Source organism: Aquarana catesbeiana, linkage group LG05 (genome assembly GCF_042186555.1).
Source record: "Aquarana catesbeiana isolate 2022-GZ linkage group LG05, ASM4218655v1, whole genome shotgun sequence".
NCBI classification, from domain to species: domain Eukaryota; kingdom Metazoa; phylum Chordata; class Amphibia; order Anura; family Ranidae; genus Aquarana; species Aquarana catesbeiana.
Window position 1 is genome coordinate 606,126,482 of NC_133328.1, and position 12,863 is coordinate 606,139,344.

At 44.5% G+C, this 12,863-nt stretch overlaps 1 protein-coding gene across 1 annotated transcript in view; it reads left to right on the plus strand.

Annotated features, from left to right (window-relative positions):
• The window catches only part of MRPL13 (mitochondrial ribosomal protein L13), a 119,735-nt gene that overhangs the window by 75,841 nt on the left and 31,031 nt on the right, over positions 1–12,863 (plus strand). The window contains exon 6 of the mRNA XM_073632904.1: positions 117–238. Coding sequence (XP_073489005.1) covers positions 117–238 — 122 coding nt within the window. The remainder of the gene's footprint in view (positions 1–116; positions 239–12,863) is intronic.

The following is a 12,863-nucleotide window of genomic DNA, read 5'->3' on the forward strand; positions in this document are numbered from 1 at the left end:
ATAAAAATTCAGTTTTGCTCTAAGAAACAGGAGTGCCTGAATTCCTCTTTTGTTGAATTATTTCCATGTACAGAGAAGGCATGTCACGTCTTGGTGTTTTTGTGCCGTTATTGTAGGACATTCCTGAAGACATCTTGAGGAATCTCGTTGGTGAAATTAAGCAACCCAGAGCCATTCCCCGAAGGCTGGATGAGTACACAGAGGAGGAGATTGAAGCCTATCCAAAGCTCTGGATTCCGTATGTATATTTTGTTTTCAGGATTATCCTTTTTGTTTAAAATGCAAAACCTGCTTCATTTACCAAATGTTAGGTAGGGCGGTGAAATAAAACAAATATATTATAGCATGCAATAGATGCTTAGCTTTCTTGTAGGAAAGCCCAGCACTGTCAGACCACTTGTTGTTGGGCTTGTATGTAACTGATTCATGAACACATTCGATCTCTGCTGGGAGTGGAGCAGAGTTCCTCCTCCTGAGGATTTTTTTCACAACAAACGTACACACGATGGAATTTTCGGCAGGGAATTGTATGATGACAGACTGTTTGCCTAAAATCCGACCGTTAGTACGCTCCTTCAGACAATTGTTGTCCAACTTTCCGCCAACAAATGTTGGATGGCAGGCTAGTAATTTTTCGGCGGACAACAGTCTGTTGTCAAATTTTCGTATCGTGTGTACACGAGTCTGTCACACAAAAGTCCAAAGTACAAACACGCATGCTTGGAATCAATGCTCAGCAAACACGACATTAGCAGAAGGTGCCCAAAGGGTGGCGCTCAAGAGCTGAAATTCCACGTGGTTTGCCACCTACTGGCTGCAAGTGATACATATAAAAACTTCCTGTAAAACGCTGAGTTCTCACCTGGCAAAGAAATGTCGTATTTATCGGCGTATAACACGCACATGTGTATAACAGGCACCCTCATTTTTGGAGGGATGTTTCAGGAAAAAAAACTTAAATTTTAAATAACAGACTTTGAAACAAAATAAGGGTCAGTGCCCATTAACACAGCCTGATCAGTGCCCATCTGCAGCCTCACCATTGCCCATTAATGAAGCCTGATCAGTGCCCATTTGCAGCCCGCCATTGCCCATCTACAGCCTTGCCATTGCCCATCATTGTAGTTTGATCAATGCCCATTTGCAGCCTCAGCAGTGCCCATCTGCAGCCCTGCTATTGTCCATCATTGTAGTCTGATCAGTGCCCACCTGCAGCCTTGCCATTGTCCATCATTGTAGTCTGATCAGTGCCCATTTGCAGCCTCAGCAGTGCCCATCTGCAGCCCTGTCATTGTCCATCATTGTAGTCTGATCAGTGCCCATTTGCAGCCCCGCCATTGCCCATCTACAGCCTTGCCATTACCCATCATTGTAGTTTGATCAATGCCCATTTGCAGCCTCAGCAGTGCCCATCTGCAGCCCTGCTATTGTCCATCATTGTAGTCTGATCAGTGCCCATTTGCAGCCTCAACAGTGCCCACCTGCAGCCTTGCCATTGTCCATCATTGTAGTCTGATCAGTGCCCATTTGCAGCCTCAGCAGTGCCCATCTGCAGCCCTGTCATTGTCCATCATTGTAGTCTGATCAGTGCCCATTTGCAGCCTCAGCAGTGCCCATCTGCAGCCTTGTCATTGTCCATCATTGCAGCCTGCTCAGTGTCCATCTTCAGCTTCACCAGTGCCTGTCAATGTAGCCAATGCGGATGTAGACGGAGCCAGATCTCCAGTGTACTCGGCTCAGCTCGGCATTCGGCTTGCAATCCAGGACATGTGACATGCTAGCAGCCGTCCAGTAGGCGGGACTGAGAGTGACTGCGAGCCGAGTTGAGCTGAGTACACAGGTGGTTCAGCTCTGTGTAATCTGGCGGCGCTCGTCCCCTCCTTCCCAGCACATGTCAGCGTATAACACGCACCCATGATTTTCCCCCTGTTTTCAGGGGGGACAAGTGCATGTTATATGCCAATAAATACGGTATATATTTTGTAAAACATGTTGATCCATAAAAGCGAATTTCACTTTTGAAATATGTTACATGTTCCACCCGTATTTAGGGTGGAACATGTGACACGTCCCTGTGACAGCATGCAGGGACCTTCTCCTCATACCCGATGTCACAATTTAAAAAACACAAAGCTGTGCAGGGCTCCACCCACATGGCCACATCATTCATTTACAGAGTTCCGAGAATAAATGTACTACAAGTACAATCGTCCACCTCGGCCAACAGATGGTAGTTCTCAATGAACTGCGATGGCGATGGTGAGCACTCTCGTAGTTCATTGATTCTTCCTGCAGTTCAGTAACTGGCTGCTCGAATCAGGCAGAGAGTGTACGGAGAGTCTGCAGGGGCTAGACTTGGCATTCGCGATCTGCTTTACAGGCTCCACTGTGCAAAACGAATGCACCTCTTTTTACCTGCAAAAAGATGTGCATTTATTTATTTATTTTATACTGAAGGTGAACTAATCCTTTAACGTGTACATTGCCCTGAAAATGTACCACTCTTATTCGCTCCCTTTTGGCCTCTTACATATACACTTTTAATCACTTTCCTTTCTAATATCTGTTCATTAAGTGCCAAAAATACCAATTGATTATGTCAGGAATTCAGAAATGTCCTGTGTACACTTGACAAGTGCGCAGTCATGCAACTGTACCCTTATGAAATTTTTACACGTTCTTCCTTCTGTTATAAGATTTTGCAAAAAGATAATCTTTTTTCATAAATATAAACTAAAACATATTCTGCTATATTTCTTTGGTGAAAATAACCCAAATCAGTGTATATCATTTAGTATGTAGGAAAGTTAGAGTCCACAAACTATGGTGTGTGTGTGTGTATGTATATGTGTGTGTGTGTATATATATATATATATATATATATATAAAATCGATCAATCCTAATGTACTGATGCCCCATCTCATATATATTAATTTTCTTTTACTTTTTTTTTTTTTATTTTTTTTTTAAATACAGTGACGGGCAATTACCATAGTAACACTGTACTACTCTGGGGAGGTGATCAGGATTTTTTTTACGCACTATGATTGCTAATAACTGTGCATTTTACAGTTATAAGCAATCATTTTTGCTGAATGAAAACAACCCATTCAGTGTTTACTATTGTGATTAGCTGTTATTGGTCACAGCTAATCACGTTACAGATGGGTTGTGATTGACCCTGTCTGTACCATGTGATATTTAGTCACCGGCTCTCTGCTCTTCCCCTCCAGTAAGCTCAGTGGAGCGCCGGGCTCTGCAGGGGGCAGGAATGGTTGGCTGGTGATGTCAGCCCACAGCGGAATTTAGCCCGCTGTCATCTGAATTTGGGTTACAGGAGTGCAGAACAAAGTGCACTCCTGTGACCTACAGAAGAAGTAGGGCCAAAGAGCTTTAGCTTTACTTTTCCTTTAAATAGTATAACTATGTATATACCATACCTGTGGGATCCCTCTAAAAGCTGGAACGCACTGTAGTAGACACCGCTACACCAGTGATCTCCACTATCTTCTGGGTCCCGTGCTGAACGGCTGCCCTACTGAATTCTGAATACAGGAAGTAGGCCCCTTGGCTTGGGCATCATTCAGAGAATGCTTTTCACTTTCTCAATGAATACAAAGCATTCTCTGTTTGGATGAGTTGGTGAGGCTGGGTGGTGACCTCATGCTCTCCACCTCGTCCAATCGGAGAATGCTCTGTATTGTTTGAGAAAATGCAAAGCGTTCTCTGAATGGCACCTGTGCCCAGTGGAGTGGGACCCGGAAGCTAGTGGAGATCACTGGAGTAGTAGTGTCTACTTCAGTGATTTCCTGATTCAAGAGGGATCCCACAGATATGGTATTTGCATAGTTACATTGGTCCAAGCTGAACCATTGTAACGATATAAAAGTATCCATACCTGAAATTCTTCCTTAAAGTGTTACTAAATCCACAACAGTAAAATTTGTCTGTAAATGCAGAATAGCATGCTTGTTATACTTACTGTTGAACTTAAAGCGGCTGCAGCTGCTGACTTTTAAAATAAGGACACTTACCTGTCCAGGGCGCCCGCGATGTCGACACCCGAAGCCAAGCTATCCCTTCGGCTGTCTGGTGCTGCTGCCGCCATCCTCTTTAAAGAAATCAGGAAATAAGTGAAGCCTTGCAAATTCACTTCCTGGTTCCCTACTGCGCATGCATGACTCGCACTACACGATCTCACTGGTCCCTGCTGTGTTCTGGGATCCGTGTGTATCTCAGAAGATAGCGGGGGGGGGGGAGTGGCGTAGATACCTGCGGGTGGCTCGGGTATCTATGCCCGGAAGTGGGAGCAAAATACCTGTATTAGACAGGTATCTGCTCCCCCCTCCCCCCTGAAAAGTGCCAAATGTGACAGCGGAGGGAGAAACCAGAAAAGCGGAAGTTCAGTTTTTGGGTGGAACTCCGCTTTAAGGGGTTAATCCTCTGTATTATTTAAAAAGGTTGTTTGTCACTATATGGACAGATCCTTCCCTCCCGCACTGTCTATCTTGGCAAGGCCATATAATACAGTGAGGGTAGCCATCCTGCACATGCTCAGTTTAGTCTCTATTGCTGGAGAGAACATTTCCTGTTTCAGTTGAACTGTTCAGGTCACATGATATTGACACCACACATGTGTACAGGCTGTAGTGGAAATCTCCTCCTTCCTGGACAGTCAGCACTGGAGAAACTGTGCAGTTTATCATGTGACCATGGTATACAGATCAGCAAAAAAGGTATATAGTGGCAATTTTTTAATGTAAGAAGATGATTTATTAGCTGTGGGGGGGGGGGGGGGGGGTCAGAGGAACTATTTTCATATTACTGGTTTTAGTAACACTTTAAGATTATGCAGCAGAGTATCCGGTGCCAGCAGTAGCTTCTCTAAAATTCCACACTCAGTTGTCATGGCTGTGCATCCCCTCTATGGTTCCAGAAACCTAACAAAAACCAAATTAGGGAAACCAATGTTGCCTCCACTACACCTACAACACAGAAGTTATCTTTGGATGGAGTTGCTTTTTTAGTTTGTGTTGTCAAAGCATGTAAAGGAGTAGAATGACGGCGTCCCTTCTCTCGCTAACATTTTGTAATCAGACTTTTTTAGTAGCTCTGGCATTCAGAATATGCATACAGCTCCAGATGAGTGAGTCCGAATTTTCTGCTCTAAGCCGCTCTCTTTTATGTTTTGTGCTGTGCTTTATGCCTGCATGCTGCTAATGAACTCCAAGGTATTAAACCCTCCTAGTATGAAAAATCTCTGACATTTGAAACGCAGCCTCTCTGTAAGCTGAGCAAGGATCACATTGTGAAGTTAATCCGCTGCATTTAATGCTTTTTAATGCCCTTTTTCTCCCTCTTATCGCGTATTAAACTCCTTTTGTGCCTCCTTGCCGACACTTTCCGCTCTTAAATGTGCTCCTGGTGTAAAGATCTCTTTAGATTGTTCCCCATGTGTTCCTACCAGCTATTTTATTCAAAGTCGGCTGTCCTAGTATTAAAAGAGAATATTGCTCACAAGACTTGAATCGATCAATAGAAATGGATTGCTTGATTCATTTCCAGAACCTTCAGTTTACTCAGAAGGGGCTAAGCTATGGTGAAAGAATGCTTTGATGTGTGATGGAACTGACCGGGAGGCCTCGTGTTTAGTTGGGCGCTCGGTCACGCCTACTCTGGACTGGGCAGCTGAAGGCACGCTGGCCGGTCCTTTTATAAGTGGAAACCATTGTCTGCCTGTTGGTGACGGGCAGCCAAGCTTGACATGTATTCAGATCTACCAGAAAGGTACATAATAGTTTATTAGTGAAGAAATTCTATCTTTGTTTTACATAGTCTAGGCCTAGAAGAAGTCCATTTTGAATTTTTGAGTTTTAAATGTTTGCATTAACAAATCACATTATTTGCCATGAAATGCTACTGTAATAACTATAGTTTTTCAAAACTGCAAGAATGAAAATTGCAACTTTTTGTAACCCTGGTTTAAGAGCCCTTTCACACTGGGATCACCCGTGCGTTAGCACTAAAGTGCTGCTCGTTTTAGCGGCGATTTCACGCTGTTTAAGCGGCACTTTTTAGCTGCTAGCACGGCACTTTTAACCCTTCTGGCAGAATTCTATAAAGAACACGCTGATGGTATAATTTCCCACTTCTACACTTCTTATGTCTCGTACACACGATTGGACTTTCCGCCAACAAAACCGTGTATTTTTGTTCCAAGGTTGTTGGCTCAAACTTGTCTTGCATACACACGGTCACACAAATGTTGGCCAACAATTACGAACGTGGGAACGTCGTGACGTACAAGTTCAGCAGCCAGTGCGGCTCCTTCTGCTTGATTCCGAGCATGCGTGAACTTTTGTGCGTCGGACTTATGTAGACACGATCGGAAATTCCGACAACAAAGTTATATTGGCGGAAAATTTGAGAACCTGCTAGCCAACATTTGTTTGCGGAAAGTCCGACAACAAATGTTCGATGGAGCATACACACGGTCGGACTTTCAGCCAACAAGCTCACATCCAACATTTGTTGTCGGAAAATCCGATCGTGTGTACGGGGCATTACTGTGCTAGAAAAGGACTGCATCCCACAGTCCATGATGGAGGCGGCCATCATGGTGGGGCCCAAGCTGGGGAAGAACCCCGAAATGTGTGCGTCCTATCGCTCTGTTTCAGTGCTCAATCTCAACCCCAAGATTTTCACCAAGATATTGGCCAACCGCCTGAACTCGGTGATATTGTCCTTGGTGCACGAAGACCAATTTGACTTCATGCCTGGCAAGGGTAGGACATCAATTTTCCTGGCTTCTCTCAGAACCAGGTCCCTGTCCCTGAAGTTAAGGGGCTTCAGTATGAATGTGCGTGGGGGCTTCCCGCAGGGGGTCGTACAGCCGTCATCCTATGTGCCTGTTCTACCACAAAGTGGGCGGCCGAAGAAGGGGTTAAAAAAAGCCTGTGTCGTGGCAATTTGGAAGCGCTGCCCATTCATTGCTCTCAACCTGTAGGTAGTGTAAATATCTCCTAAACTGGCACCGTTTAGGAGATCTTTACATTGCATATAGCCAGTAACATCACTGGCGCATGCTTTCTGAAGGAACGCCCACCTGTGCCGTTCCTTCGGAGCCCTGTCATCGCAGCTCCGGCCAGTCACAGAGCCGGAGTCTGCAAACCCGGAAGCAAGACGGATGAAGATGGGAGCTCCTGCCGGTTTTGGCTATTGCTCTGGTGTCGCAAATGCTGAACAGAATAGGCGAAACTGTTGCGTCCTGACCTGGAAGATGACCAGTTTCCTCCTGCTTTCACGGAATTAGCGGACCAACTGGTCCAGGGGCTGCAGTTTGTCTGCGATGCCTCTTTGGACGCAGCTCCCTTGCTTTCTAAGCTATTGGTTTCAGCGGTAGTGCTTCGACGGGTATTATGGCTGAAGTGTTGGACTGCGGACCAGGCCTCTAAAAAGGCTCTGGCTGATCTGCCTTTTCAAGGCGATCGTTTGTTTGGGGCCACTCTGGATGATATCATTAAGAGTGTCACAGGGGGGAAGAGTACTTTTTCTTCCACAGTCAAAGAAGGGGAAGGAGCCAAGTCTCAAGCGTGGCCCTTCCTTCTCGGCACACAGAAAGTTTTTTCGTCCCTCAGGGTCCACTAACAAAGGCTTGAAGTCTTTCGAGCCCCCCTCGGGAGGTCCCAAACGGCCCTGGTCGGGCAAACTGAGAGCGGGCTTCTCCAGACTCCCAGATAAGGCTCCTTCGGCATGAAGAGGCGCCCTTACCCGCAGTCCGGGTGAGGGGATGTCTTCACTGGTTTCCGTGAACCTCTCTGATAAACCACAAGTGGGTCCATGAAGTGATTCTGTCTGGTTACAAGATCGAGTTCCAGACTTGTCCCCCAAGCCGATTTTTTCCATCCAATCTGCACGGGCCCACTCTTGGCCTCCAAATATGTTTCTCCCGCCCCCGCCCCGATTTGCTCACTCTCTCCAAGACTTCTGGACTTCCTCCAGCCTGCCTGGACTCGCTAGCGTCGGCTTTCCCAGCCTCACAGACTCTCTCCTGGTCTCTCTGGCCCACGTAGCCACCCCGACCTTCCCAGTCCTTTGGGCAAGACGTTCTTCTCATCAGGGATGCAGTCTCTAACAGAAACAACCAGGTCTCCTGTCTCCAAATGCCAGCACTGAGCTATGCTCAAATATGGATTATAACAATCTGACCACTTGTGCAATCACACAGGCTGTAGGCAACTAACAAAGCCCTGACATAGGCCCAAAGGCCCCTTCCCACCCAACACTCTTTGGAATCCTCAAGCTTCCAGCCCCGATCCAGAATTACCAAAGAAAATATAAGACACCATTTTCTCTGCTCACAAAACATCTGCTGGCAATTCCTAACCTGACTCTTTGAGAGGCCTGTGTCCCTTTTAAACCCATTTATATAGTGACAGGGAATCTCATTGTCACAATAGTTACATTGGACCAATGTAACGCTGCCATACCATACCTGGAATTCATCTTTAAAGCAGCAGATAAATATTATCTGTGCACATATAAAAGTGATTACAGAGAATACTGAGGTAGATCTGAAGTACTGATGCATTCCACCCTTGTTTCGACCCTGAACATGATATTCCTGGAGGACATTTAGCCCCTCTAATAAAGCGATTTCACGTTCCAGTCATCTGCTTTCAACTTTTCTTTTTAGTGTTTTTCTTCAAATACCCAAATTGGCTTCTGTGTCTAATCTGTTACGTGTTCTTAGGTCAGCCAGGCCTCTTACCTGGATAATGAGGCTAGATTGAATGATGGGTAATTACGATGTACGTAAAATATGTGGCAAGAAGAAAAGATGTGGGGGAATGTAGAGGGGTTCCCAGTTACGGTCTTCAGCTGTAATTTGTAAATCTTTAGAGAAACACCTCTAATTATCTTATTTCCACTCTCAAATGTTTTTACAACTCTTGATTATAGGGCAACCCACTACTCTCTGACTTGAAAGCCAAAAGTTGATGATGGGTCAGTAGTCTGAGTAAACGCTAAATATTTCCTGTAAGGCTTCTAGTTAATGATCCTTAGTCTCAAATACACAAGCTTTGAGCTTCTACAGCTGTCTTCTAGTACCAGCCTTTGTCTGGAAGCCCCAAAACCACAGGGCGAGCCAACACCTGTAGCCTTTCAAAGCAGCTACTTCACCCTTTTTACCGTTACCTGTGACATAACTTCTGTGCATTCTTCTGTTTCTTAATTGAATGTGTTGTTCATTTAAATGTGGCAATCAGCTCTGAATTGATCCCATCAATATGATGACATATGAGAAGCAATAAAATGATAACATTTTAAAAGCAATAAATAAATGTGAAAAGCATGCACTGTCCCTTTAAATTGAACACCCGTGATGTTCAACCTGGAATCAATATAAGTCAATACAGTTGCATGTACAGTGGGCAAAATAATTATTTGATCCCCTGCAGATTTTGTAACTTTTCCCACTTACGAAGAAATTAATTGTTATCATAGGTGTATTTTAAATGATAGCGACAGATCCAAAAAGCCACAAAAAACACATGATACCAATGTTATAAATTGAGTTGCAGTTCAGTGGGTAAAATAAGTATTTGCTCCCCTACCAACCAGCAATAATTCTGGCTCCCACAGACTGGCTACAGTATGTACTCATGTGGTACACAGATTAGTCCTGTCAATTTAAGAAGGTGCTCGTAACGACAACTGGTGTATAAAAGACACCTGTCCATAGAATTTCTCTCTTCCATTCAAACCTCACCATCATGGGCAAGACCAAAGAGTTGTCAAAGAATGTCAGGGACAAGATTGTAGACCTGCACCAGGCTGGAATGGGCTACAGCTTAGTGAGGAGAAAGCTGTTGGCATAATTATTCGTAAATGGAAGAAATACAAAATAATCATCTTCGGTCCAGAGCTCCATGCAAGATTTCACCTCATGGGGGTAAGGATGATCATGAGAAAAGTGAGGGATTAGCCCAGAACTACGCGGGATGTCGCCATGGATTGAAATTCTGCATGGCCCGCAAGGTCCCCCTCCTCAAGAAGGCAAATGTACAGGCGCATCTGAAGTTTTCCAATTAACATCTAAATGATTCAGAGAAGGATTGGGAGAAAGTGCTGTGGTCAGATGAGACAAAATTGAGCTCTTTGACACTAACTCGATTCGCCGTGTTTGGAGGAAGAAAAATGCTGACTATGACCCTAAGAGCACCATCACTACAGTCAAGCACAAAGGTGGAAACAATGCTTTGGGGCTGTTTCTCTGCTAAGGGTACAGGCCGACTTTGCCGCTTTGAGAGGCCAATAGATGGGGCCATGTATTGTAAAATCTCGGATGAGAACCTTCTTCCCTCAGCCAGAACACTGAAGATGGGTCCTGGATGGTTCTTCAGCACAACCATGACCCAAAACATACCGCCATGGCAATAAAGGAGTGGCTTAATAAGAAGCACATTAAGGTCATGGAGTGGCCTAGCCAGTCTGCAGACCTTAATCCTATAGAAAATTTATGGAGGGAGCTGAAACTTCAAGTTGCCATGCAACAGCCAAGAAACCTTACAGATTTTGAGAAGATCTATAAAGAAGAGTGCACCAAAATCCCTCCCGAGATGTGTGCAAACCTGGTAATCAACTACAAGAAACGTCTTACCTCTTTGCTTGCCAACAAGGGTTTCTCCACCAAGTACGAAGTCATGTTTTGCTTTAAAACTGTTTAAAACAGTTGTAAAAAAAATGTTTAAAACTATTGTATCGTGTTTTTTTCTGGATTTTTTGGTTGATATTCTGTGTCTATCATTTCAAATACACCTATAATAAAAACTTTAGACCCTTCATTTCTTTGTAAATGGGAAAACTTACAAACTCTGCAAGGATCAAAGGATCTGCAAGGATCAAATATTTATTTTCCCCACTGTGTGTGTGTATCCTCTGCCATTCCTCCTTGCAGATCCTCTCCAGTTCTGTCAGGTTGGATGGTAAACGTTGGTGGACAGCCATTTTTAGGTCTCTCCAGAGATGCTCAATTGGGTTTAAGTCAAGGCTCTGGCTGGGCCATTCAAGAACAGTCACAGAGTTGTTGTGAAGCCACTCCTTCGTTATTTCAGCTATGTGCTTAGGGTCATTGTCTTGTTGGAAGGTAAACCTTCGGCCCAGCCTGAGGTCCTGAGCACAATGGAGAAGGTTTTCGTCCAGAATATCCCTGTACTTGGCCGCATTCATCTTTACCTCAATTGCAACCAGTCGTCCTGTCCCTGCAGCTGAAAAATACCCCCACAGCATGATGCTGCCACCACCATGCTTCACTGTTGGGACTGTATTGGACAGGTGATGAGCAGTGCCTGGTTTTCTCCACACATACCGCTTAGAATTAAGGCCAAAAAGTTCCATCTTGGTCTCATCAGACCAGAGAATCTTATTTCTCACCATCTTGGAGTCCTTCAGGTGTTTTTTTAGCAAACTCCATGCGGGCTTTCATGTGTCTTGCACTGAGGAGAGGCTTCCGTTGGGCCACTCTGCCATAAAGCCCCGACTGGTGGAGGGCTGCAGTGATGGTTGAATTTCTACAACTTTCTCCCATCTCATGACTGCATCTCTGGAGCTCAGCCACAGTGATATTTGGGTTCTTCTTTACCTCACTCACCAAGGCTCTTCTCCCCCGATAGCTCAGTTTGGCCAGACGACCAGCTCTAGGAAGGATGCTGGTGGTCCCAAACCTCTTCCATTTAAGGATTATGGAGGGCACTGTGCTCTTAGGAACCCTAAGTGCAGCAGAAATTTTTTTGTAACCTTGGCCAGATCTGTGCCTTGCCACAATTCTGTCTCTGAGCTCTTCAGGCAGTTCCTTTGACCTCATCATTCTCATTTGCTCTGACATGCACTGTGAGCTGTAAGGTCTTATATAGACAGGTGTGTGGCTTTCCTAATCAAGTCCAATCAGTATAATCAAACACAGCTGGACTCAAATGAAGGTGTAGAACCATCTCAAGGACGATCAGAAGAAATGGACAGCACCTGAGTTAAATATATGAGTGTCACAGCAAAGGGTCTGAATACTTAGGACCATGTGATATTTCAGTTTTTCTTTTTTAATAAATCTGCAAAAATGTCAACAATTCTGTGTTTTTCTGTCAATGCAATCAGTATATAAAATCCAACAGAATAAAGTGCTGGGTGCTTTACAACGAAAACATTCCAAAAGTGCTCCAGTATGGGAAAAGGTGCTCCTGAATATAAGCAGCTGGTCTCTTACCCAAACAAATGGATCTCTATTACAGAGATCAGAATCCACCTGCACGTAATCTCCAAGGCGGTAACGTCACAAACCGTATGTCCCCATGCCGTGATTCAAATGTAATCCACTCATCAAGATAACATATGTGAAACAGGGAGAAGCCTCATAGCGTAAATCAGCTTAAATAGTTTATTGTAAAACCACAGAGATACACTTACATTGAGGCAAAGGCAAGAGAGCAGTATACACGAGCTGTTCGCGATGACGTCAAATGTCTCTTACTGGCGCGTTTCCCCAAAAATGGCGTACTCTGGGATTGGAGAAGCGTCCTGATGGCAAGATCATCAGGTGAAAACAGGTGATAAGGCCTAAAAATAAATAAATAAATAATGCAGCCACATCTAATGATTGGTAAGCTGCAATATATTACATTTTTGGTTTTGAGTTTAATACCGCTTTAAAATCTTCTTTATGACTTTAGTGATCAAACTTACCTGTAATGACGGATGTCCCACGTTGTGCAGGGAGATGAATCTTGTTTTCTGTAAGAGGATGTCTTGTCCCTTCCTGGCTGCTGAACCTCTGATGCTGAAAGGGTTAAAAGCTCCAAGTGAATGG